We start from the raw sequence: 27,403 nt of genomic DNA, 5'->3' as shown, positions 1-27,403 counted from the left end.
AGCCCACAATGCGGCCCCCAGAGTCAAGGACTGCTTGGCCCAACGTGCTGAGGTTGACAAACCCTAGATCAGGGCCCTGGGAGATGGTGTTTTACCCTCGATGTCTTCCCCGTGGTTTTCCTTTAACTTGCTGGGAACTGCTTAACGAACATCCATCAGGTGGGGGGCAGATCCCAACGGCCCTGATTTGTGTAGACATCTGCCAGTGTTATATGGAAGGTGAACCCTTACCTTCTAGAGAATTCCACCTGCGTGACTTGATTTAGATTGTTCATTCTATCTGTTGAATCAGCAGGATTATTTCAGAAGTGTGTGTAACAAAATGTGTGTAAGGTTTTGACGCTGCTCACCAGGAAGTCAGACTCCCTCGGAGGCAAGTGGGTGTGAGACCTTTTCACTTCTGGAGAACTTCCAGAAGCAAAACAAGGCCAGGCCTGTTCTAGGAGCTCGTGCATGCGTGCATGTGTCATGTGCGCATATGGACGGGGAAGAAACGGAGCCTGTAGCTGACGGGGTGGGGGAAGATGACTTAGGAGGAGCAGACAAAGTTGGCCTGAAAACCGGATGCTTCTGGGTGCTGGGCAAGAGGGATGGAGTGGGTGGTCAGGGTTCCTGGTGTCCGGCAGCCCAGAGTCCGGTCAGCAGAGAGGGCCGTGTCCACCACCGGTAGTGTGGCCAGACCGTGCACTGTGGGTGTTTTCATTGGGGTCCGGGAGCTCTGCGCCTCGTGTAACTCTGTGCCTCCTTTCTTTCCAGATCCGTCGTTTAGAAAGTGGATGTGGGGGATAACATGTCCAGTGTGTCCGAGGAGAGAAGAAAAAGGCAGCAGAACATTAAGGAAGGCCTGCAGTTTATCCAGTAAGGGCCCGACTCGCGCGCGCTCACGGCCCGCTCACAGCTGGCCCTTGTGCGAGGCGGGGCTGGGGGCGCACACCCCTGCACGGTTGCAAATGCACGCATTCCTTTGGGTTCCCAAGAACGTGCCTACTAGTAGCCTACTACTGTGCACCTTCCAGAAGCCTTACCCATAGCATAAACAGTCGACGAACCTGTCTTGTACGTTATACGGGTTATTTACTGTATTAAAATAAAGTAAGCTGGACAAAAGAAAATGTTAAATTCTTTAGGAAGAGGAAATACACCCACAGCACTGTATTACGTTCATCGATAAAGATAATGATGTGAGTGGACCTGCGCAGCTCAAACCCGTGTTGTTCAAGAGTTGGCTGTACATTTTTAATATTCGATCAAGAAATCTTTAGTCCTGTTTATGAGTCCTCTTAATTCGGGTTAGAAATTAGATATTTTTGTCCAGCACTATTTTTTCCTTGTGTATAGCTGATGTCCTGTGTGTTCTGACGTCTGCCTTCCTGTCCCTGAGTTTTAGAGCTAAAATCCTCTAGTGTCTCTGAAAACATTAGACTCAGAGGGATCAGACCCTAATCCAATCAGAGCACTTCTGAAGACTGGAAAGTGCTGGGATTGAACACACACACGCCCATAGGGCTTTTGTAATCGGACGGTTCTGTTATGAAGCTCGGTCTCTGGCCAACCTTCCTGAAGGACAGTGCCGGGGCCGCCCGGGGCTGGGCGACATGTCCAGGCTGAAGGCCCTCTCTGTTCTTCCTGGAGTGGAGATATTCTTGTCTACTACAGTGGACTGGGTCAAAAAGTGTTAGTGGCTCTGTGCTCCATGAAAACGCTTTTAGTCTGTGAAGAGTCAGGCCTCCTTTTGGTAGAAGTAGGTTTAGAAAAAAGAAAGTGTGATTCTACTTAGGAAAACATAAGGGAGTGGTTGCAGATGTTTTCCCCCATGTCGTATGTGAATACTGATCCTAAAGGAAGGCACGTCTCTAAAATGTGCTCCGAACCCAATCGCAGGCTGCCGGAAGCTTAGCTTTACGATGGCACCTGCATAAACAGATCCCGGTGACGAGAGTCCAATAATTAAAATTCACTGGTCTCTTCTTCGTAGGTCGCCGCTGTCATATCCGGGAACGCAGGAACAATATGCGGTAATGACTGGGAACATCTTACAAGCTCTGCCAGTAACCTGTGAGCCGCAGTGGGTGGTGGGGGTTGGCGCAGTCCGGCTTCGTGGGCCATATGTGGTCCCGTGTCTGTTTCTGTAAATAAAGTTTTATTGGCACACGGCTACACCTATTTGTTGATATACTTCTTATCTGTGGCTGTTTTCGCGACAGATGGTAGCTGAGACAGAGACCATATGGCCCACAGAGCCTCGAGTATTCACTCCCTGGGCCCCTACGGGAAGAGCTTGTCAGTCTCACACGTGTACATGTTCAGGACAGCGTGGCTTTGGCACATGCGGACCGCTCTTCTGTATTTTCTTTCCTCCATGAGTGTACTTGGCACTAAGTTTTATTTTGAGGCCCTGGAAAATTACCTTTTTTTTAATTGAGGTTTTTTTTTAAAGTTTAGTTATTTAGAGAGAGAGCGAGCATGAATGAGGGAGGGTCAGAAGAGAGAGAGAGAGAATCCCGAGCAGGCTCCATACTCTCAACACAGAGCCCGAGCTGGGGCCGGATCTCACCAACTGCAAGATCGTGACCTGAGCTGAAGTCAAGACTCAGATGCTTCACCGACTGAGCCACCCAGGCGCCTCCTTTTAGCCTACCTCTCATTTCCCTGAAAACAAGCTGGATGGAATATGTGGTGAAGGAGAGGGTACAGTATCTTCTCTTTTTATTTAGGAGGAGAGAGGTAGGTTCTGACAGTAGCAAAGGGTTAGTTAGCCTGGACCCTGGGAGCCAGCCACTAGAGGTGAAACAAGTTGGAAACCCGAGAAAGTGCACTTCTCCCGGCCCTGGGCCCAAGGCCCTTGCCTGTGCAGGCTGTTAATTCACCTGAGGGTTTTGATGCTTCTGAATGTGACTTCTTGGGGCGCCCGGGGGGCTCAGTCAATTAGGCATCTGACTCTGGCTCAGGTCATGATCTCACGGTCTGTGGGTTCAAGCCCTGTGTCGGGCTCTGTGCTGACAGCTCAGAGCCTGGAGCCTGCTTCAGATTCTGTGTCTCCCTTTCTCTCTCTGACCCTCCCCTACTCACACTCGGGTCTTTCTCTCTCTCTTTAAAAAAATAAACATTTAAAAAAACTTTAAATGTGACTTATTTCTCTCTGCCCCTCTTCCTCTTCTCTGTTTCCTTCTCTGTCTTCTTCCTTACCCCTGCCCTCCCCCATCCCCAGATGTAGAATCATAGAGTATTATGGCCAGAAAGCACTGGGAACTGTTCATTCATTGTACAGTTAATTTTACAGTCTTGACATTTATAACTGGACCTGGGGTCCCGAGAGGTTAGGTGCCATGTCCCAAGTCACCGCCCCTGTTAAAGGTTGATCTGTCCAGTTTTCTCTACTAATTCTGTCAGCTTAGACATGAATTTCAAACCGTGAGGACTCGAATATTTATCTGATCCTGACTTTTAATACATGAGAGTAATGATAGAAACCATGAAGCAAACTCCAGAACTTTTATATATACCCAAAGAACCTGTATATTGCACTTCCTACTTGAGAAAAAGGTCTAACATCCCCTCTCTCAAAGCAGTAACTGATCTGAGCAAACATTTACTGAAGAGGAAACACAACGGTCTGCAAAAAGGTGGGAGAGCCTTGGTAATCAGACACAGGAATGAGAAAGGGTACAGTTGTCCACCTAGAAATTAGGAGAGGGTTTATGGCCTTGCACACGGAACACACGTGCTGCCCGGCATTGGTGGGGGTCGTGAGCTGTAGAGGGGTGTTCACTGTTCTGGCTGCTTTGGAAGGCAGTTTAGAAACACCAGGCCCATGGGCGCCTGGGGGGCTCAGTCGGTTAAGCGTCCAGCTTCGGCTCAGGTCATGATCTCAGGGATCGTGGGTTCGAGCCCCGCGTCGGACTTTGTGCTGACAGCTCAGAACATGGAACCTGATTCAGATTCTGTGTCTCCCTCTCTCTCTGACCCTCCCCCACTCATGCTCTGTTTCTGTCTCAATAATAAATAAGCATAAAAAACTTAAAAAAAAGAAAGAAACCATAGGTCCAAGGTGCTCATTCCTTCAGATCTAGAGTTTCCACCTGCAGACTTTATTGGAGGTACCGAGTTAGAGATGTGAATAGGTTTTTACAAGGTGCTCTTGCTGCCTTTTTCCTCATGATGAGAAACCGCATTTTCCCTTAAGCAAGAAAGCGAGAGGAAGCCCTCGCTGAGGTGGTCGCGAGGGGCCCGGGCTCCCCGTTTCTTCCAGCAGCGCTCACGGCTGCGTCACATCTAAGGCGCGGAAGTTTCCAGCACAAAAATTAAAATTTCCCTGCATACCCTGTCCTGTTCTGCAAAGGGCTTCAAGTGGTAACTTACTTTCTCTCTCTCTTTTTTTTTTTTAAGGTATATTTGCGTGCTCTTGTGAGAAATCTCTTTAACGAAGGAAATGATGTTTATCGGGAACGTGATTGGGGCAACTCGATAAGCCAGTACACAGAGGCTCTGAACATAGCTGGTTATGCCAAGTCTGAAGAAATTGTCATCCCTAAAGAAATAATTGAAAAACTGCATATAAATCGTATTGCTTGCTATTCTAATATGGTGAGTGGTGGTTTATTTATTTTTTTTTTAGTACAGAACTGTGTTTTTAGAGGGGAAAAGCGTTTTCACTAACAAAGTACTTTGTAAGTCGGTTTTCTAATTTCAGTTTTTAAAAAAATGTATTTCGTGAGTGGGGAGGGGCAGAGAGAGAGGGAGGGAGGGAGGGAGAGAAAATCCCAAATAGGCTCCACAATGTCGCCGCTGACTCAGGGCTCAAACTCCAGAACCATGAGATCATGACCTGAGCCGAAATCAAGGGTTGGATGCTTAACCGACTGAGCCACCCAGGCACCCCTCTAATTTCAATTTTTAAGAGACACATACTGACTGCTTAAAAAAAAATTTATTTAATGTGTGTTTATCATGGTAACAGAGAGAGAGAGAGAGAGAGAGAGAGACAGCATGAGCAGGGGAGGGGAGGGTCAGAGAGAGAGGGAGACAGAGTCCGAAGCAGGCTCCAGGCTCTGAGCTGTTGGCACAGAGCCCGACGCGATCTTGAGCCCACGGACTGTGAGATCATGCCCTGAGCAGAAGTCGGATCTTTGAGCGTCTGAGCCATCGAGCGCCCTTTTTACTGTCTGCTCTTAGCGTGGTCTGAAGCTTTGAAAAGCCAGCTTTGGATACGTGTTCAGGAATTTTAAGAATCAGATCTGTCTCTTGATGGTCAGACCTTGGAGTTGCGGTGTGAGCCTCGTTTCTGGGCTGCGTCTGCTTATAACAAAAATCAGCCCCGGAGGACGCGGGCGCTCCCAGGTCTGTGCGCCAGCCAGGCGTCCGTGCCGACAGCTAGCCCTCTCCGGAGCCCCGTTAGTGCAGCGCCGTGTTGAACCTTCAGAAGACTCAACACAAGCTTTTCACATGTCTGAGCTGCAAAGCACTGTTTTGATACGCTTCAAATTTTCACCATGGACCCTGTTATCACCCTGTTCTTACTTAATGAAAATTCATTGATGACTTGTTTTCTTTTTTCTAATGGATTCTTCCGGGGCTAGCTAGCTGTTTGGGAGGTACATTTCCAGTTGGCATTTTAATGAACTCCAACAAAGGGCAACTGGTGGAGGAAGTAGGAAGGGAGGGTGATGTCTGGGGCATCCACCGGGTCTGGAAAGTTTTCCTTCTGGAAGATCTGGGGCCTTTATGGCCCAAGGTCAACATTTGTCAGATCTGGATGATGAGTCCGTGTCGGAGTTCATGATATTCTCTGTACTCTTGCCTCCTGGGACTTTCGTAATGGAAATACTTTTGAAAAGAAAAATAATACCTCTAACTTTGAGTCTTTTTTTTTTTAAGTTTTTATTTTCATGTTTATTTTTGAGAGAGACAGAGTGGGGGCGGAGGGGTAGCAACAGAGAGAGAGGGAGACACAGAATCTGAAGCAGGCTCCAGGCTCTGAGCTGTCAGCACAGAGCCTGACACGGGGCTTGAACTCACAGACCGGGAGATCCTGACCTGAGCTGAAGTCGGATGCTCAACCAACTGAGCCACCCAGGCGCCCCTCTAACTTTGAGTCTGAAAGGAGGGCACTAGTCCGGGGTCTTAATTTGTTTGCACTTGGAGGAAGACGGCAGTGCAGGAATGAGCTGTTGCTAACTTTGTTTGGTCTTACACCCCCCCAGGGTTTCCACGATAAAGTTTTAGAAGACTGTGATGCAGTCCTCAGTTTAAATGCCGGTAACTGCAAAGCGCTGTATCGGAAATCTAAGGCTCTCAGTGATTTGGGAAGATACAGAGAAGCTTATGACTCTGTGGCACAGTGTTCCTTGGCAGTGCCTCAGGTATGGAAGTTATATTTGAATTCATTGGTTTGCATCGTAGCCACAGAGTTCCATTTTCCAGTCAGCTGTCTACCTGCTTTATCAGGGATTTGGTGCCCACGAAGCAAGGGTCCACACAGAGTACAAGTTCTAGCTGTTTTCTGCTTCTCTTCACAGTTAGTAAACATACCCCTCTACCTATCATATTTCCATCTTCTTGTTTTCAGGATGAACATGTGATCAAACTCACTCAAGAACTAGCTCAGAAACTGGGATTTAAAATAAGAAAAGCGTACGTTAGGGCTGAGGTAAGCCGGAGTTCCCTCCACTGGAGATTTTCATTCTGTGTGGTTGTAACTTGGAGTCACTTCTGTTTTTAGCTTAATTTTTTTTAATCCGCATCTTTGTTCTCTTTCAGCTCTCGTTAAAATCCGTTCCCGGGGACGGGGCTGCCAAGGTAAAGTTATGACTTCTGTTAAGGCTCGTAACTTTTGGTGCAAAAAAGAGCAGATGGCAGCGTTAGCGGTCCTGCTTTTAATATTTTTGGTTTGTGTCTATTTTTGAGAGCTTTTGGCTTCTCGGGTAGGTAATTGGCCAGAGCTTCCTGTCCTATAAAAAGAAACAAACAACTCAAGTGATGTCTTTTAGGCCGCGTTTCCCGAAGTTCGATGGAGCATTTTCCAGGATGCTCGTAGATGTTAGGTTTTATTAGGAAACGTGGCCTGGGGCCAGATACTAATTTCGGGAGCCATTGGGTTAAACACAGTTAACAAGCTTTTGGTTTTTGAAAGGTGAGTCCCCTCGGAGCTGTTAGGGTGCCTTTGTGAGTTGGGGAGCGAGCGGCGGCCGGACTAGGCCTTCCCTTGGGAGGCCCCGGTCTCGGGAACCCAGCGGTGGCGCCGCTGGGTGAGGACTCGCGTTGCTGCCTCCGAGTGAGATCGGCAGACTCCTTAGAGTCCAGGATCTTGACCAGACGATGACCCGTTATTTGGTTTAATTTCCAGGCTTTGAACTGTTCTGTGGAAGATATCGAGCCAGGTACGTTTTTCCCGTGTCACCTTGATCTAGAAAGTGCCGGCTGTAGACACTGTAGGTGGGATAGCGTTGTCAGCTAAGGGTACCGTGTGGTCGTTAGTGTTAAAGCAAGACTGATTTCGAAAACTACCTCCGTGCTCCCGGATGTGCCGGCGAGGGAGGGACTGGTGATCCTGGATGTCGGTAAGCGGCCCGTGGGCACCCGAGTGGCCTCACCAGCATCTTGCAGCTCTGCCCAGAAGGCGGCCGGGCATTTTGAGAAAGACGGATAAGTTTTGACCAGCAAATGTATCTATTCCGGGATCAAACAAACGACCTTGAGGATGGTTGTCACCCTTGTATTTGAACTGCTCCTACTGTCTCTCTCTATTGATTTTTAGAATCGCTTTCATATTCTCACCCAGCTCCTCGTTTTCTCCCTTAATGGCTCTTGACAGTAGTCTGCCGGGAGTCAGGACGCTGAAGGTGAGTGGGTACATTTCGATTCGTGTTACAGATATGTTAACTCCGAGGCAGGAAGCCGTTTCTGTCGTCTCTGTGCCTGCGGCCGGTTTCTCCCACCAAGTCGGAAGCGAGCTGGCCTCCGTTCCCATCATGCCCTTAACCTCCATGTTGCCGCTGCGGGTGGACGAGAGCCCCCTGCCGTCGACGGCGCTGGCCAACGGGGGGAAGACGCCCTTCACCATGCCGGAGCCGTTTCTGGATGACGGAGACATGGTCCTTGGGGATGAAATAGACGACCTGCTCGATTCGGCACCCGAGGCCCCGGAAACTGTCATGGTAAATTACAGCGTGACTCCTCTCTTCTGAAGCCGGGCTTAATTTGTTAAAAAACATTGTCTTATGACCTGCTAGGCATCTTCAGCATTGCCCGAAGTTAAACGTAGGGTCTCTTACCTTGAAAGGTACTTTTGTCCTCCTCCGGAGGTTCCAAGCTCATGTGGTTATTTTTTTCATTTTTATTTTTTAAAATATATTTTTAAAAATGTTTTATTTTTGAGAGAGAGAGACAGCGTGAGCAGGGAGACAGAGAGAGAGGGAGACACAGAATCTGAAGACAGGTTCCAGGCTCTGAGCCATCAGCACAGAGCCCAACGCAGGGGCTCGAACCCACGAACTGTGAGATCATAGCCTGAGCCGACGTTGGACGCTCAACCGACTGAGCCACACAGGTGCCCCACGTGTGGTTATTTTGTAAATAAAACAAAAATACCAATCTAGTAATGAGCCAGTTTTCCTCAGTACTTGTTGGAATCATTATAGTATGGAAAGTGTAAATTTAAAATTCTGAAAAAGAATAGGCATTTGGAATTTAAAGAGAAATATGGGTTTCTGTTTGTTTTTGTTTTGGTTTGGATTAATGGCTTAAAGGGAAATGCCCCAGGGTAGCTGTCAAGCTGAAGTCAGGCCAGATCTGGACTGCTGCTGCTTTTCTATGGCCTGCAAAATAGGAATGGATTTTATATTTTTAAATGGTTGGAAGGAAAAAAAAAAAAAAGGAAACCGGTATTTTGTGACACATGAAAATTACATGAAATTCATATTTCGGTGCCATCAGTAAAGTTTTATTGAAACACAGCCTCGACCATTCACTTATTATGGTCTGTGGCTGGTTTTGAGCTGCAGCACATTTGAGTGTTACGTGAGGCTGTGTGGCTGGCGAAACTGAAATACGGAATCTCTAGTCCTTCACAGAAAAGCGCACTGACCCCTGCCACAGAGTATAGTAACACAGCAGCAGCAGCGGTACTGTGATGAGGAGGGGTGGGGAGAAATCCAGGGCTGGTTTCCAGGGTGGCTGAAATAGGCCGTGTCCCTGTGGAGTTAATTGGTGTGTATTTGACTCTGTTTGGGTCTGATTCTTCCGCCTCTGTGGTCTTGGCGGTGCCCCTCACCGCTCGGTACGTCAGTTTCCTCGTCTGTATACTGGTGATCACAGTAGTTAGGAGGCGTCTTGGAAAGTTTAAGAATTAAATAGATAGGGCGCCTGGGTGACTCAGTTGGTTAGGCCTCCGACTCGGGCTCAGGTCAGAGCTCACGTTCGTGGGTTCGAGCCCCGCATCAGGCTCTGTGCTGACAGCCAGCTCAGAGCCTGGAGCCTGCTTCCGGTTCTGTGTCTCCTCTCTCTGCTCCTCCTCCTCTCATGCTTTGTCTCTCTTAGAAGGCGCATGGAAGGCGTTGTTGCAAATGGCAGATTTCACTCTTTTTCATCACCAAGTAGTATCCCATGGTGTATATGTAACCCACATCTTCCTGGTCCATTCCTCAGTTGATGGACATTTGGGCTCTCTCCATCATTTGGCTATTGTTGATAGCGCTGCTATAAACATCGGGGTGCATGTGTCTCTTTGAGTCAGCATTTTTGTATCCTTTGGGTAAATTTCTAGTCATGCAATTGCTGGGTCTTAGAGTAGTTCCATTTTTTTTTAATGTTTTTTATTTATTTTTGAGAGAGAGAGAGCACGAGCAGGGGAGGGTCAGAGAGAGAGGGAGACACAGAATCTGAAGACCGGCTGCAGGCTCTGAGCTAGCTGTCAGCACAGAGCCTCATGTGGGGCTCGAACCCATGAACCGTGAGATCCTAACCTGAGCCAAAGCTGGACGCTTAACCGACTGAGCCACCCAGGCGCCCCGAGTAGTTCCATTTTTAATTTTTTGAGGAAGCTCCTCACTGTTCACCAGAGCGGCTGCCCCGGTTTGCATTCCCGACAGTGCAAGAGCTGCCTCTTTTTCCACATCCTTGCCAACATCTGTTGTTTCCTGAGCCCTTGATCCTTTTTTGAAAGTGGGCTTGGAAAGAAAGAAGCTCTGTAGCCTAGATTCTTCTTTCATAAGTTTTTTTTTTTAAACATTTCTCTGTTTTTGAGAGAGCGAGACAGAGCATGAGCAGGGGAGGGGCAGAGAGAGGGAGACACAGAATCTGAAGCAGGCTCCAGGTTCTGAGCTATCAGCACGGACCCTGAAGCGGGGCTCGAACCCACAGACCACCAGATCATGACCTAGCTGAAGTCAGAGGCTTAACTGAGCCACCCAGGTGCCTCTGTAGCCTAGATTCTTCTATTAAATCTCGATAGTGATTTCAGCTTTCTTACGTAATCACCCGGTGCGTTAATTTGTTTCTGCTCGCTGACGTTCAAAGCAGTGTGGCCTCCTTGTAATTGAGTTTCCTGGGTTTTAGTACAATCTTCTTTCTTTCCTAGCCATCGGCGTTAGTCCGAGGAGCACTCCCGGCAGCCAGCGTCACCCCTAGCATACCTTTCTCGGCATCTCTGTTGGGCACCTTGCCCATTGGTGCGAGGTACGCTCCTCCGCCCTCCTTCCCAGAACTGTATCCACCTCTGACCTCATCCCTGGAAGACTTCTGCTCTTCTTTAAATTCATTTTCAATGAGTGACTCCAAGAGAGGTAAGAATCGAGCCGTTTGTTGTAAATGACCGCAGCTCGCGTTCTAAAGAAGGCAGTCCGTGTTTGGCAATTATGTAACTATCTTTAGGTAGTTGGTACTCGAATTATTTTCATAGTAGCTGAACATAGAAATTCTTCAGTTTTCATTCGCCGGGGCGTTAACAGTGCCATTCTGGAGATTAAGGAGCACGGGAATACATAGGAACATACGTGGCACTTATTTTTGTGTTTTGTGTTTTTAAATAAGATAGTTTGTTAAGCCGGATGTCTATTGTTTGGGGGGGGGGTGTGTGTGTGCAAAATGGCTTTTAATGTTTTCTCCAAGAAAGAAGTACCCCATCCTCAAGAGTCTTAAAGACAGGCTCTCCTTGTAAATTCTGAAGGAGGCCAATAGTTAAGACTAACTTAAGGCAGAATTATTCAGAATTCAACCTCTAGAATTAGATCTGTCTGCTTTAGGCTTCATCCCCGGAGGTCCCTAAACTGCGCGTGGTGCCTTAGTTTTTTTTGCAAGAGATTGCTGAGATTTTGGTCTGGCCCCTGCCTCTGTAGTTCTTTAATATATGCTTTAAACAGCACTGATCAAAAGCTTCCTGTTTCTCTAAGGCACTGTTACTTGGTTAAAGGGAGAAAAATCAAAACGACCCATTTAAAGATTGACACCTGAAAAAAACTAAAATCTGTGGGAAGCAGAGAAGATAATTGAGGGGCAGCCCGAGAAAAAGAAAGTACTTGCGCCTTACTAATTTTCGTAATGTTGCAGTGAATTCCTGCTCCGTAGTTTGAAAGAGGCTCTTTTCCCATTTTGTATATGGGTTTTTTTTTTTTTTTTAACAGATCCCCTCGGTAGGCCCTGCTTTAGCCTAAGTCTCCGAAAACAGCTTTTTATTTAAGTTTGCCTGAGGGTTACGTATGGCCCTTGGAAGTTTCCAGAGGGAAGGAGATTGGCCCCTACCCTCTGTGAGGGTCCTTACCGAGCAAGATAGCTCCTCGGAAGGGGGAGGGAGAGAAACGCGGGGAAGCGCAGTCAGCCAGTGAGCCCTGATGTTCTCGTGCTGTGATCAGAATGAGGTCTGTTGAAGTGTTTTTATTATTTTAGATCTGCCCACCTCAACTTCTAGAGAGGGGACAGCGCTTAGCGGCAGTAATTCCTCCCTTTTACTTGTAAGTGCCACTTCCTCTTTTGTAAATACGTCGCTTAACTTGAACGCAGGTCTTCTTACTTAAGTAACTGAGTTATCTGAACCGAAGACGTGACGGTCCCCCTTACGTCTCGCGTGTGCCGGGGGAGCCGGGGTGACCTCAGACCCTCGCGGGGCTGCCGGTGTTACACGTCGTGTGTCAGCGCCCCAGAACCCTGCCGGGAAGAGGAGATCAGGGCCCACGAGTGTGCTGTCCAGGCAGGACCCCGACCTGTGTTACTCTGGACGACTGAGGGAGGAGCCAGCAAGGTGGGGGAGGGGCCTAGAGACCCAACCAGCCGAAAACCCAGAGGGAAAGCGTCTTTCAATGGAAGCGCAGCTCGCGCAGACTTCAGTAGTGAAGAATGTCTTGTTTTTCACAAATTTGTTCCCTTCCTCGCTGAGAGTGCAATATTTGTTGGCTGTTTTTTCTTTTCTGGTTTTTTTTTTTTTTTTTAATTCTTCTTGCAGATGAATGGACCAGGCAACTTATTTGCTTCTGAGAGTTTCCTGGGAATTTCAAGCCACCCTAGAAATGACTTTGGAAACTTCTTCGGAAGCGCAGTTACTAAGCCGCCTTCATCAGTGACCCCGAGACACCCCCTTGAAGGAACCCATGAGCTGAGACAAGCGTGTCAGATGTGTTTTGTAAAATCAGGTCAGGACCCGGCGAAGGGGCTGACGGGATTGAGGGAGTCGGCAGTCGGGAGGGCGGGGCTCCTCACCCTGGTGGTTCCCCCGTCCCCGTTGGGGTTCTGGATAGGAGACGTCTGCTCTTATTGGGTATAATTTCAGTTACACAGTTACATGGAATAGAATACCTGCCTGATGTGGAAATGTTACCCGAATCTTTATGAAATTCTTTACATTCTACGTATGTGTTCTAGAATGTGGTCATTTTCAAATAAAGCAAGAACTAGGGAGCAAGCACTCTAAGACCGGTATTTGATGCAGCATTTATAAAGTGAAAGTCTTCTATGTGGCTTTGTCTCATACCTTTACCTGTAAGTCAGCTGATACAAACGCAGCTGTCCTGAACCGGAGCCTAAATTCATTTTCTTTCTTAGTTGTGTTTATTTCATGATGGTTTGTCCCTTTAGAGGCCATCAGAATTCCTGTCCTCACAGTTCAATACGAGTATGTTTTGAGGGCACTGGTGTTGAATAAAACTTCATGTTCTCTCACCAATAGCCTATAAAAGGCACAAGTTACTTCAGTAGCTTATTTACATTTGGGGGTTATAAAAATAGGATTTTTGTGGGAATTTAATAATCAATATCCATCTGCTCACATCTGCTTGTAAATGTGCCTGTAAAATGAAACGTTGCTTTTTGTGCCAATGAACAATCCTTTTTTACATCTTTTTCAGGCCCTAAGTTAATGGATTTCACTTACCATGCTAATTTAGATCATAAATGTAAGAAAGATATTTTAATTGGTAGAATAAAGAATGTTGAAGATAAATCATGGAAAAAAATACGCCCAAGACCAACAAAAACAAATTATGAAGGACCTTATTATATATGTAAAGGTAGGTACTATGATTACTTGGTGTGCATCACATAAGTGCTAAATGATTTGCTACGTTTATTATAATGGTTCCAGTATTAGTGTTATTAAAAATATCTCAGCAGAATTAAGTTTTTTAATGTTTATTTTTGAGAGAGAGAAAGAGAGAGAGAGAGAGAGAGAGAGGGAGGGAGAGAGACAGTGAGTGGGGGAGGGGCAGAGAGAGAGGGAGACGCAGAATCTGAAGCAGGTTCCTGGCTCTGAGCTGTCAGCACAGAGCCTGACGCGGGGCTCAAACTCCTGAACTGCGAGATCATGACCTGAGCCAAAGTTGGATGCTTAACTGACTGAACTACCCAGGTGCCCCTAAAAATGTATAGGTGGACTTAAAAGTTCCTTGGATTGAGACATTTGTACTTTTTATATTATTTTTACCTTTGTTTTTGACTTCTTAGTGTGCCTGTGTTTTATAAATGTTGATGGAAATTGGGCTTTGGTCAGGGTTTTTTTTTTTTTTTTTTAATATTTTTATTATTTTTGGGCCGGTGGGGGGCAGAGCAAGCAAGGGAGGAGTAGAGAGAGAGGGAGACCCAGAATCCGAAGCAGGCTCCAGCTCCGAGCTGTCACCACCGAGCCTGATGTGGGGCTCGAACTCATAGACTGTGAGATCATGACCTGAGGGGACAGAAGTCGGCTGCTTAACAGACTAAGTCCCCCAGGTGTACCTTTGGCCAGGTTTTAAACAGAAAACCGTCTCCCACTTTAGGTTCCGTGGCTGAGTCTAAACAGAATCACAACACTGAACTGAGGCTTTGAAAATATTCTTTTGAGTTGCTTTGAGAACCTTTGTATATTCATTTTTATCACATTGTTTCATCTGAACGTGCTTTGAACGTCTCTAAGTGATTTTTTTAAACTTAGGTGGAGTAGGTGAGCGTCTTTTTCCCATTAGAAACAAAAGTAATTCAGACCCGTGGTGCTGTCATTTTAGAGTTAGTGCCGTCCCTGCGCAGTGAGCTGTGTGTCATTGCCTGAGGCCATCCGTGAGTTAGAGAGATTCAGACGGTGCTCTGAACCCGTGTCACCGTCACTGGCTTTGACAGAGTAACAGCCGGGGGCGCCTGCGTGGCTCAGGCACTTCAGCATAAGACGGGGCTCAGGTCATGATCTCACGGCTCGTGAGTTCGAGCCCCGCGTCGCCCTCTCTGCTGTCAGCCCAGAGCCTGCCTCGGATCCTCTGTCTCCCAGTCTCTCTGCTGCTCGCCGGCTTGCACGCTCTCTGTCTCTTGAAAAGAAATAAGACATTAAAAATAAAGTGGCCATGTTTTAAATGTCTTTCCATTGTCTGTGTGTCCAGATGTTGCTGCTGAGGAGGAATGTAGATACTCAGGCCACTGCACGTTTGCTTATTGCCAAGAGGAGATAGATATCTGGACGTTGGAGCGGAAAGGAGCGTTCAGCAGAGAGGCGTTCTTTGGTGGGAATGGAAAGATCCACCTCACTGTCTTCAAACTTCTCCAAGAGCATCTCGGAGAGTTTATATTCCTTTGTGAGGTACTATCTCCAAACCTTACTTCCTGCCATAACCCTGGTGAGAATTTCCGACTTGCAAGCGCAGAAATATAAAATACCAGCGCCCACGTCGTGCCGTGTGCCGCGTTTCTCCCGTCGACAGTCGCTACCCCCACTACCCAAAAGAATCCAAAAACTTCATATGCAGTGTCAACTGGCATCAGTTTGTTAAAAAAATTTTTTTTAATGGTTTTTCATTGTCGAGAGAGAGACAGAACACAAGCAGGGGAGGGCCAGAGACAGAGAGGGAGACACAGAATGTGAAGCAGGCTCCAGGTCCTGAGCTGTCAGCACAGAGCCCAACGAGGGGCTCAAACTCCTGAACCGCGAGATCATGACCTGAGCCCAAGTCGGACTCTCAGCCGACTGAGCCCCCCAGGCGCCCCGACTGGCATCAGTTTGTAACGTATAAGACAAAAGTTCTATTTTGTATTATGTTGTTGTGGTAATTCTTCTTCTCTGTCTGTTCCAGAAATGTTTTGATCATAAGCCTAGAATGATAAGTAAAAGAAATAAAGATAATTCTACTTCTTGTTCTCACCCGGTTACAAAGCATGAGTTTGAAGACAATAAGTATGTTGGCAGTTTCTCTTTTTTCTAGTGATACAATAGATTCTGTCTTTAGATTCAAATAAATCCAGACTAGTGTCTGCCCAGGCCGTTTATCCCGGTGCTTTTGTCATTGCTGTTTTGAGAGATGATGACTATTTAAAAATGTCTGCTAGTATATTTTGCTGGGAATTTTTAAGTGGTTTCTGAAATTCATGTGTAATACAAAAAGGCATTATTGATTTGTAGCTTCTCATGACATGGATTTCAGTATTTTATGGCTTAATTTACGGCGTAATTATTCCCCCTCCCCCATTAATCCAATATTTAAGTAAAGTGATGTTTTTCTGGTAAAGATTTAATGTGTATTTTTAGTCAGAACTTGACATTTTATATATTTATTTATTTTACTTTGAAAAAGCCAGGGCAGGACAACAACGTGTCACTCCATTTTTATCTTAGGTGCCTTGTCCACATTTTGCGAGAGACAACAGTAAAGTACTCCAAGATACGTTCTTTTCATGGTCAGTGTCAGCTAGATCTGTGTCGTCATGAGGTTCGGTATGGCTGTTTAAGGGAAGACGAGTGTTTCTACGCCCACAGCCTTGTAGAACTGAAAGTCTGGATATTGCAAAATGAAACAGGTAGGTTTGCGCATGATTAGGAACTGGCTCCCCACAGGGGCGCCTGGGGGGCTCAGTCGGTTAAGCGTCCAGCTTCGGCTCAGGTCATGATCTTGTGATTTGTGGGTTCGAGCCCCGCGTCGGGCTCTGTGCTGACAGCTCAGAGCCTGGAGCCTGCTTCGGATCCTGTGTCTCCCTCTCTCTCTGCCGCTCCCTAAGCTGCCTTCTGTTTCTCTGTGTCTCTCTAAGATAACTGAACATCAAAAAAAAAAAAAAAAAAAGAAGGCTCCTCAAACCAAGCAGGAGACTCTTCACTGTCCAGAAGAAGCATAGCTCCCAGAGGGGCGGTGGGCATGGGGAGGGGGGGACTGGGGGTGGGGCTTAAGGAGTGCTCACGGGGTGAGCGCGGGGTGATGTATGGAAATGCTGAGTCACCTGCTGACCACTGTATGTTAACTGTACTGGAATTAAGATGAAACATTTTAAGAAGTTTCCCAGGAGCAGTCAGGGTTTGTCAGAATGGCTCCAGGGGCGTTTCTCCACCTTCCAGACATGCAGCACTGCGAATTTTACCCTTACCTATAAACCGTTATTTAAAGCGGCTTGTTTTCAGTACAGCCTCATGGAATTAAGTGCTGATCCCAGTTTGTGCACATAGTATGCTTTTGGGAGGACGAGAGAGTCCCGAGAAGGCACCAGAAGCTGTAGTTGAAAACATTCCGTTGCGCAAAAGAGGGCCGTGATGTGCGTTCCCCTTTCGCCACTGCCTGTGCTGCGTGGGAGACGACCGGGAGTCGAGGCGGTGACTGCTGGGGGGACCGTGATCCGTCGAGGGCGGGCCTGACGGAAGGCTTGTACGTTCCCCAGGTATGTCACACGATGCCATCGCTCAAGAATCTAAACGATACTGGCAAAATCTGGAAGCCAACGCACCTGGAGCTCAGGTATTATCTCCCGTGTACTTTGTGCGTTCGGTATCCTTTCCGCAGCAGCCTACCCGAGGTCATTTGGCAGATGTAGTTTCCACTTACCGTCAGCTTCTTTTCTGACTTGCTGTTCTCTGACTTGACTTGTGAAGAAAAGTTCCAAATTTTAGTTGATCATCCTCAAAAACCAACCAACCAACCAGCCAGCCAGCCAGGCATCCCATGACACCTGCCGAGACCGCAGGATACAATTTTCTTACTCAGTTTAAGTGGCAAAACAGCTGGGTGCTTGGACCGTGGGGACCCCGGGCGTAAGGGAGGTAGAGTCTGTGGTTCCGTTTCCCAGCTGGCAGAGGTCCTTCTCCGCTCCCTCCCCACCCCTACCCCCCAGAATTCCGAGTCGGCACCCTCCAGAGCTGGCTTCACAAATTGAGGTTGGCGTCTGTAATCTGCTTCTTTCAAGGTCTCTTGTGTTTGGGTGGGGGATGGGAGATTTCGTTATCAGATATGTGCAAACCCAGCACTCCCAGAAACTGTTTGCTATTCTGAAAAACAGAATACGTGGCAATTAAATGCTTTGTTCTCAGAAAACTAGTATTCTCTTAAAAATAAAACGTCTGTTTTGATTGTTTAAGGTACTAGGCAATCAGCTAATGCCTGGATCTCTTAATATGAAGATAAAATTTGTGTGTGCTCAGTGTCTGAGAAATGGTCAAGTCATTGAACCGGACAAGAACAGAAAATATTGTAGTGCAAAAGCAAGGCACTCGTAAGTAGTGTGTGTGTGTGTGTGCATGTGTGAGTGTGCGCACGTGTAAACAATGCCTATGTCATAACTCTCTGTTACTTGGGCATCAAATCATACACAGAAGAGAAAAAGATTGACTTTGAAGAGAGGAGAGCGCAGCAGATCACGTGGGAGTGATTGCAAAGCACAAGGGGAGAGATTTCTTAATGATTTCCTAGATAAGAATTCAACAAGATTCAGTAGTATCTCTCCCCGCCTTTCCCTCTCAGTTCTTTGTTCAGGGCTCCTAGGGAATGTTTGTTAACGAGCATCAACAGGAAGTGAAATGACAGAATCATAAGGCCTTTCTTTTAGAAGGGCCGAGAAAACTCTGGGGTCCTTCAGGTGCGAGCGCCGTGCCTGCTCCTTGGTGCTCCTTCCCTCCTGCCTCGGGCCATGTGTCTCTGTTTTCTGAACTCCGTGTTTCGTAGGTGGAGCAGAGAGCGCCGCGCGATGAGAGTCATGTCCATCGAACGTAAGAAGTGGATGAACATCCGTCCTCTTCCCACAAAGAAACAAATGCCTTTGCAGTTTGATGTACATACGTAATTTTTAAGCCACTTTTTGTTTTTATTAGGCGTTTCAAATCGTGAGGAAGTAGTAGTGATTCAGAATGGAGCCCGGAGCCCTTTCGGTGCTCCTTGTAATAACACAGGGTTTCAGTGGTGCCCTCTTCCTTCCCCTTCCACGTGGGCGGGTCTGTGACAGTTTTGGGATTGACTGGGTTCCGAGGAGTTGGTTGGGAAAAGGAAATAGCGGACTCAAGAAATAATGACAGGCACGACTTATGTTTCAGATGAATTACTTTGGGAGTGAGCGGGAGAGAATTTCATTTAAATCTAATGACCTTGCCTTTGATGTCAAACTCAAGGCCTTCCGTGACCATGAATACTATTGATAAGTTTCTTGGACTCAAGTTGCGCATACTAACTAAAAGACACCCCAGCAGAAATGTGCAGTGTTAGAGGCATATGTTCCTCAGAAACCCGCAGAATGAAAATATCAGGCCAACTGAAAGCGCAGCGTTTCCTCCATGGGGAGGCACGTTTCCTCTCGGTGCCCTCCAGGGGCGCCGTGTGTGATTCTGAAGGTGGCTCTCCCAGCACACCCCTGGCGCTGGCTCTAGACTCTTCTCTTCGTGAGACAGTGGAGGGTTTCACTGTGGGAGTGGACGGGGACACTCGGAGCATTGACAGGGAGTAAACTTTCTGCCCCGACAGCAGACAAAGGGAGGAATTTGCCCAGAGAAGCAGTGAGATGGACTGCGGTCCCCCTCCTGCATGAGGCCCCCTCTCTGAATTGCCCAGCAGAGGAAAGGAAGAGGTAGATTGGCTTCCCGTCACCCAGAGCACCTGGCATTTTGTAAACTTACACAGGGTACCGGGTCAGCCTCGGAAGGAGGCGGTACGTCTGTGTGTCATGCACCGTGGCTCTTGACTCCTCGATCTGAGTGACGTGGTCGGTGGGCCTCGGAGGAGGGAAAGCAGGTGTATTGGGCCCGTTGAGAGCTTATGCTTTAGAAGAAGAGGTAGTGGGTGTACCCCTCGTTCTTCGGTAGTCGGAAGGGACCGAGAAGGGTTTTAGTTCTGCTGCCCGAACGTTGGATTGTTTGTTATGAATCTCGAACATGCCGTGCTGCCGTGCGGTGTTACAGGAGCCCATTTCCATTTTCTTTCGCTTTTTATTGCTAAGGGATCCTTTTTCTAGAAGAAGAAATAATACTCTGTGTGTGTATGTGTGTAGACAGCATGGTGAGGTGGAAAGAGAATGGGCTTCAGAGTCTGCCTGAAGGGCCCTGGTCAAGTTACTCAGCCTCAGTTTGCTCATCTGTCAGTGGGACTATTTAGGCCCCAGGGAAGATAACGCGAGGTAGTGTTGTGTAAAAACCCAGCTCGGTGGCTGCCTGCTCTTTATCTTCTCTTCTCCCTGCTCCTTATTCTTGATCCTTGAAAGCTATGGTAGACGTCTCCCTAGGAATACCCGACCAAGCTAAGCACTTCCTGGGGTTTCCCTGTATGCAGAAGATCGGAAGGGTGGGGCCTTAACCTTGGTCCGAGGGACGAAACCTGCAGCGTCAAGGGCTGACTGCTTTAGACTTGGCAAAACCTGACGCCGAGCCCCTGGTGCTGGCAAACTCACGCACGGGCCGGCTTCTGGGGAAGGCGGCCCCGCTGCTAACAGTTCGTTGTACTAGAACGTGTGCTCTGTGAAGACAAGTACGTTGAAGCTATGCAAGAACGAGCTGTCCTCGTGGTGGGGGTTTTCTTGTTAGCGGTGGCTCTTAGAGAGGTCTGTGTCCTGCTGGTCGCTGTCACTTTGTTTTCCTACCAATTTTCCTGTGTGTACTTTGTAAAGACACAATGCAAATAACCGGAAGAGGTATTCCTCGAATGCTCTGTGGCTAGAGTCATAACTGCCCGCAGACGGTGCCTGCCGAATGTGTGACGGCTGAGGTCAGCAGCCAGGGTTGGTTATGAGTGAGCCGAGCGTCCAAGACTTTTCCCGACGCTCTTGAGTGCCCCCAGTGTGTTTGCCGCCCCCCAGGAGCTGACGGGGAGGCTTGCTGGGCGTCAGGCAGGGAGAGCGTGGGAGCGGTCGATCCGAGGGGGCCCCAGGTTCGCTCCGTGGAGAGCGGATGCTCTGCTGCGTTAGAAGCAGATGCTCTGAACAAGGGAGAAGTCGACATTGTCTTGTGAGAAAACGCTCCACCTCCCAGGTCCGTGCTTCTTCTCTGCCGGAGATTTTCTTCTGAAAAATTCTGAGACAGAATGCTCAATATCATCTCCTGTATGTTGGGCGTAGAGTCCATTTGAATACAAAGTAATCTGATTTAATAATGACGGTACCCAGCACTAGCACAGAGAATAATGCTGATTTGGCCTCAGTGTAAAAATTAGGCAGTTTTACTGAATGTACTCTGGTCTTAAAGCATGTTCATTTTTCTTTTTCTTTTTTTTTTTTTTTGATACAGCTGTGCAATCACATTGCTTCCGGGAAGAAATGTCAGTATGTTGGGAACTGCTCCTTTGCTCATAGCCCCGAGGAGCGGGAGGTGTGGACCTACATGAAGGAGAATGGCAGTAAGTCGCCGTCCTGACTGTGGCCTGTCGTCCGCGAAGCCCAGCTTGTCGGGAAGGCTCCCCCCGCCCGGTCGCACTCCGGCTCACGGCGAACGCACTGAGCGGCTCGCGTCCTAAACGTCGTGCCCTGTGGTCAGGGGAGCGTAGAGCCTGACGTCTGGTCTGTGTGCCCAGGGCAGAGCCGGAGACAAACACGTAGGGCTGCCCGTGACACGGTGTGTTCCTGAAAGGTGGTCTGGGAAGTTCAGTCCTTCCTCACTGCCTGCGTCAGGCCGACTGCTCCTGTGTCAGACCTTCTGTCCCTGCTGTGGACAGACTCCCCCGCCCCCCCCCCCCTCCAATCAGGCTAGATCGAAGGTTTCTTCAAGGAAGCTTCACTGGGAGAACAGGCTCACATTCAGAGGCCCAGGGAGAGAATGCCTGTCTTGGTCCAACTGCAAGTTTCTTGTGGGAGTTTTTTGTTTTTTTAAATTTTTGCTTATGTTTGTTTATTATTGGTACAGAGAAACAGCGTGGGTGGGGGAGGGGTAGAGAGAGGCGGGGAGACAGAAACCGAAGCAGGTTCCAGGCTCTGAGCCTGATGCAGGGCTCGAACCCACAGACTGTGAGATCATGACACGAGCCAAAGTCGGACGCTTAGCTGACTGAGCCACCCAGGTGCCCCACGTTGTGGGAGTCTTCGAGAAGAGCCCCAGAGGCTTTTCTATCAGGAAGGTTTTCCTGCAAGGGCAGGAACCGGTGTCGTTTAGTCCCTAGGAAACTGACGGACATTCACTGAAGATCTGTCGTCTCAGAATCACGTGACCTGGTCAGATTTAAGCATGTCACCTTCCGTGTTTAGCCCGTGTTCATCCCGTGTTCATGTTTGGGGACGTGTGCAGGGGCTCCTTCCCGCTGTCTTGTTTGGAGGAGGGATGCGGGGTCGGCCTCACTGACCGACTCTTGCACACCAGGGTTCGGGCAGTGATTCTGAGTGAAGGATTTCTGGTCTATCTCTCCTCCTAGTCTGATGGTGTAATGTGAGAAACACTTGGGCAGGCAACAAAACCGATTAAAAAATTTTTTTTTAGGTTTTATTTTATATTTGAGAGGGAGACAGGGAGAGAGCGTGTGTGTGCAAGTGAGGGAGGGGCAGAGAGATGGAGACAGAATCCGAAGCAGGCTCCAGGCTTTGAGCTGTCAGCACAGGGCCCAACGCGGGGCTCTAGCTTATGAGCAGTGAGATCATGACCTGAGCCGAAGTCGGACTCACGTGTCCATCCCCTTAGAGCCGATTTTTGACCATAACCTCATTCCCAGATTTTTAGCACCGTGGTCCCTGGCTGAACTTGGCTGTACCTCCCTCTCCCCCGGGCGCATTTGGCGATGTCTGGAGCTGTTGTTACGGTTGTGACTTGGGTGGGATGTCCTACTGGCATCCGGTGGGTAGAGTCCGGGAGTGCCTTAAGCCTCCCACAGTGCACAGGACAGCCCCCCGCAGCACAGAGTCACCGGGCCCAGAATGTCAGCGGCGCTGAGGTGGACAAACCTGGTGTCAGCCCTCGACGCTGCTGCCGAACGCCGGCTCTGACTGTAGGAAGCCGCGGGAGCCGCTGCCCGGGCCTGGTCGCCGGTGTGCCCTTGTCGCTGGCACCCCGGCGCGTGAGTCCTCGGGGACCACGGCTTGGTGGACAGGCGCCTGCCAGGGTCAGCGTCCCGCTCCCAGGGGTAGGGAGTTTCTCGTCCTTCTTGGTCGGCAGTGTGGAGCACCTGTGCTCCGGGCCCTGAGGCCTGCACGTCGCTACGAGGTTGTGGCAGTGACCGTGAGTATTTATCTGGGGGGCAGTGTGAAGAGTGTGAGGCTTTTTTTTTTTTTTTTAGCAATATCATAATAGTTACTGAATTTTCAATACCCCCAAAGTGTCTAGCAAACGTAGGGAGGAGTTGGTTAATCTTGAAAACCAGCATTTGGTGTCTGACAGTCCAGAGTTTGGCTCATAGCCATGAGTTTAGCTGCTGTGTGGGCGTGGCCCCCTCGATGCCCACTGTAGTCTGACTCCGTTCCGCCTTCTCGTTCTCCTCTGGAAAACGAGCGCTGCCTGACACAGAGGTGTGCCTGCTCTTGTGTGTGTTTCAATGGCATATTCAAATCTGCTGCTGAAAATGATTCCTTTTTCTTTAGTACAAGATATGGAGCAGTTTTATGAGCTCTGGCTAAAGAGTCAAAAAAATGAAAAAAGCGATGATGTAGCCAGTCAATCAAACAAGGAAAACGGAAAACAAATCCACATGCCGACAGATTACGCCGAAGTTACTGTGAGTCCCAGGTGGTCATTCCGCCTGCCTGTCCTTTCTTCCTCCTCTCCTGCGGCCTGGCTCCCTGCTGCCCCCGCCTGTCCCTCTGGTGGCCTTGGGCCCCTAGCTTCCATCTCCTGATTCTAGAAAATGCTTTCCCTGACCTTGTTCTGAGCCTAAGTGCTGGTGCCTCACGCCCTTACTAGCCTGGGGCCCTGGGCAGGCTCTCGAGCACCCCCGAGTGGGGCTGTGATGGGAAATAGAAGCAGGATGGCTCCTGGAGCACTTACCGCAGTGCTGGGTCCCCCAGGAGATGGTTGGGAACTGTGGGTGCTACGCCCCCATTCGCGACTTCCCCGGCGGTGTCTGGCCTCTGGCTCCAGGGTTCGATGCAGACATGGAGTCATCTGTGGTTTTGTACTGTTTCAGTTTTCTTTTACAATTTTTTTTTTATAAAAGTAAAGGATGATATAATGAGTACCTTGAAGCTACCACATTAACAGTTTGTTGTATTTGCTTCTGTGAAATAAATGAAATATTACAGAGTCGGAACCCTGTTTGTCCCCCTTCCCAGAGGGACCAGATCCAGTGTGTATTTTCCAGGGTATGTTTACATATTTTTGACATATTTATTCCTAATCTATAGTTCTGGCTGGCTTTTTTTTTAATGTTTATTTTTGAGAGAGAGAGAGACAGAGTGCAAGTAGGAGGGGGACAGAGAGGCAGAGAGAGAGGGAGACAAGAATCCAAAGCAGGCCCCAGGCTCTGAGCCTTCAGCACAGAGCCAGCACAGAGCCCGATGTGGGGCTTGAACCCATGAACTGTGAGATCATGACCTGAGCCGAAGTCGGATGCTTAACTGACTGAGCCACCCAGGCGCCCCTGCTGGCTTGTTTTTTTAAAGATGACATAGGCGTGTGCATTATCCCATTTCCTATTTCTTGTTTTCCATTTCGGCACCTCCCCGTAACTGGTTCAGCTGGATCGGGTCATGTCTGTGGCCTGGCCTCACCCCACGTGTGTGCCCGGGGATGTGCCCTGTGACCTCTACCCCCTGTGCCCGGGCACAGGGCTGACTTCCTGCCACCTTGCTTCTTTGTTCCCGAAGCAGGGTCACCGGGACTTCCTGGGTCATGAGATTTACCTGGGCTGTTCAGTCAGGGGGCTCCTCATCTGTCCCCCAGACGTAGTGAGTGAGTCACACTCTGGTGGGACGTGTTTGGGAATCTGTTAGACCTCACAGCTTACATCTGGGGTCGCACATACAGTGACCAGAGCACAGGTCCTTCTCTGCAGGTTGGTGCCCCGGGCGCAGTGTCTTCTCGGCGTCTGACTTCCCCTGGTCCCTGGCACCAGTCGGGCCAGGAGTGGCATGAGGCTCATGGACGGGCCCTCACGGAGCGGCTGCCGGTCCCTGGGCTTTCATGTCTGCTCTGCTCTTCCTCCCAGTGTCCATCCTCCCCAGGCTCCTGGTGTGAACTTGGCCCCCTGTCCTCCCCACAGACGTCCTTGTTTGCACACCAGCCCCTGTCCCCTCCCTGCCAGAGACCTCCTGGACCCTGGCCGAACCCATCAGCCCCGCTCTCTGCTGCCAGTGTTCCAGCCCGCCCTCCAATAACGGCATCCTTTTCTTGGTCCTATTTCTGACCTTGAGCATTATGTTCCTGCCTGGCTTCCCCCCTGAGCCGCCCCGGCCAGACAGGCTCCCCGAGAATAGAGCCTGGGTCATAGGTCAGGTGGTGTCTAGTCCTGGTGCCCCCCCCACTCCCAGACAGGGCTCGGCCTGTCGAGGGACGCAGGCAGCACCCCTGACGGGACGCTGTCTCCATGCGCTCTAGGCGGACTTCCACTGCTGGATGTGCGGCAAGAACTGCAACAGCGAGAAGCAGTGGCAGGGCCACATCTCGTCGGAGAAGCACAAGGAGAAGGTGTTCCACACGGAGGACGACCAGTACTGCTGGCAGCACCGCTTTCCCACGGGCTACTTCAGCGTTTGTGACAGGTACGCACCCCTGCGGGCTGGGCGGGCCGCACGCCACCGTCCTGGCCGTTAGGTGAGCGGCAGGAGTCCTCCGGGGACGGGGGGCTCTGAACACTGGGGGCTCGGACTGGGCTCCAAGTGGCAGCCGCTCCCCCAAGGCTTCTTCACTCTCTGTAGTTACGTGGGGTGCACCAGGCTGTCGACCTGGCTGGGAAATGTCGACATACCGGCAAGAGGGGAGCCTGGGGGGCTCAGTCAGTTAAGCAGACGGCTTCGGCTCAGGTCATGATCTCACGGTTCATGGATGTGAGCCCCGCATCAGGCTGTGTGCTGCCAGCTCAGAGCCTGGAGCCTGCTTCAGATTCTGTGTGTGTCTCTCTCTCTGACCCTCCCCTGCTCGCACTATCTCTCTGTCTCTCAAAAATAAATAAAAAACATAAAAAAAAAAAAAGATAACCATAGAGAGAGTTACGTTTGTTCACATGTGCCCGGACCGCCTCCCAGGTGTCAAGGGCGGGTGGCTCACTGCCACCTGCCCTGTAGTTGGCGGGCGTCAGTGATAAGACCGCCCTTGAACGACCGTTCAGATGCCTCTGTGGAGCTTGCTCAGGTCAGATGGAAACGTTACTGTCGCTCCTTTGACCTGGAACATTTTTCAGCAAAAAGCCAAATGATTTTGAATTGCTCCTCATGTTGTTAAACCACTCTTTATGTTTAGTTTCCCCACTTAGATCCATGTGATACCCCGGGCTCCTGAAAGTATCTTTCCGTCATGCCACTTCTAATTTCCTTCCACTGCATCAGGAAGGACTGTAGCCGTTTCTGCCCCGCGAATCAGGATTTTGCATTAAATATATTTAAAAGTACTGATTTTTCCATCGTGGATGTCAAGGCTGTGTAAAACTCACTTTTTTTAATGGAATATACTTTAATGTTTGTTTATTTTGTTTATAATTTATTTTTGAGAGATAAAGAGAGACAGCATGAGCAGGGGAGGGTCAGAGAGAGAGACACACAGAATCTGAAGACTGGCTCCAGGCTTGACCCATGAACCGTGAGATCATGATCTGAGCTGAAGTCGGACGCTCAACCGACTGAGCCCCCCAGGCGCCCCAAGACTCACGTTTGTAGGCATTAAGCCTTTGCACCACGCGTTTTCCGTGCGGTCCTACAGCTCGCGAAGCGTGCGCCCCTCGGGGCCGAGCTGAGCGCGCCCACTTGCCTTGCAGGTATATGAACGGCACCTGCACCGAAGGCAGCAGCTGTAAGTTTGCCCACGGCAACGCCGAGCTCCACGAGTGGGAAGAACGGCGGGACGCCCTAAAGATGAAGCTCAACAAAGCAAGAAAAGATCACTTAATCGCCCCAAATGATAATGACTTTGGAAAATATAGTTTTTTGTTTAAAGATTTAAACTAATATGCTGGCTTTTATGTATGTTACCTAATCAGAGCATTGACCAGAAAAACGGAAGGTGTTCTCAGGCACGTGGCGAGCAGCCGCAGACTTTCTGCTTGTATTGGCGTCTATCGCACCTCTGGAGCAGCAACCCACAGTAGGTAGGAAAACGGGCTGTCTGACAGGTCTGGCCATGCTCTCGTGGCACCGTTGGCATCACGTGGCGAGTGGCCGCTCCCCCCCAGCCACCTGTTGAACAGACTTTTGGATGACGCGTGTTGGGGAAGAGGGTGAGGTTGCGTCTAAGACGACTCCTTGCGTTGGTCCTTCAGATCAGAACCACAGTGGTGAGCGAGTAGACCTTGTACTAGGCTCAGAACACATGATGGATGAAATTCTTCACAGGTTTTAAATGGAACGACTTTGTTTCATATAATAAAGTTTGCTACTTATCTGTACGTAGGTTGCTAAAAAGGATTTTCTTAACTCAGATTTTAAGCCAAATAACCATTTAACACTAGTACATGTTAAATGGGGGTATTTTTCTGTATTTGTATGTTTCACTATAATAAGGGAACTAAGGATAATGTGCATTGAGAATATTTTGAAAAATAATCAGTCGACTCAAATTTTATTTCTTGGTCTTTTGCTGTTTAAACGATGATTTTGAAAGATTACACTTGTACTGTTGGTATTGTGTAGTGTATGGACCAATATTGCCTGTAATAAACATTTTATATATGGA

General features: G+C 48.9%; 1 protein-coding gene across 1 annotated transcript; it reads left to right on the top strand.

Moving 5' to 3' along the window:
* Positions 1-756: 756 nt before the first annotated feature.
* Positions 757-27,403, top strand: ZC3H7A (zinc finger CCCH-type containing 7A). Its single transcript, XM_029947036.1, has 22 exons — positions 757-858; positions 1,976-2,015; positions 4,387-4,584; positions 6,201-6,359; positions 6,566-6,646; positions 6,757-6,795; positions 7,343-7,376; positions 7,870-8,153; positions 10,574-10,778; positions 11,878-11,942; positions 12,431-12,617; positions 13,329-13,490; positions 14,826-15,022; positions 15,513-15,613; positions 16,052-16,233; positions 17,080-17,156; positions 17,774-17,907; positions 18,357-18,462; positions 20,897-21,005; positions 23,167-23,300; positions 25,118-25,281; positions 26,490-27,403. Exons 1-22 carry the CDS (start codon positions 791-793, stop codon positions 26,677-26,679), a joined length of 2,916 nt encoding a protein of 971 aa, XP_029802896.1. The 5' UTR covers positions 757-790; the 3' UTR covers positions 26,680-27,403.

This window comes from Suricata suricatta, chromosome 8, assembly GCF_006229205.1.
Source record: "Suricata suricatta isolate VVHF042 chromosome 8, meerkat_22Aug2017_6uvM2_HiC, whole genome shotgun sequence".
In the NCBI taxonomy this organism is placed as follows: domain Eukaryota; kingdom Metazoa; phylum Chordata; class Mammalia; order Carnivora; family Herpestidae; genus Suricata; species Suricata suricatta.
The sequence above is the reverse complement of the archived record's forward strand: the minus strand, read 5'-3'. Positions and strand labels throughout refer to the sequence as shown.

Coding starts and splice junctions, on each gene's coding strand:
- ZC3H7A (XM_029947036.1), top strand. CDS start 791: ATGTCCAGTGTGTCCGAGGAGAGAAGAAAAAGGCAGCAGAACATTAAG. Junction 8,154..10,573: donor AGGCCCCGGAAACTGTCATG/GTAAATTACAGC, acceptor TTTCTTTCCTAG/CCATCGGCGTTAGTCCGAGG. Junction 15,023..15,512: donor AGTTTATATTCCTTTGTGAG/GTACTATCTCCA, acceptor TGTCTGTTCCAG/AAATGTTTTGATCATAAGCC.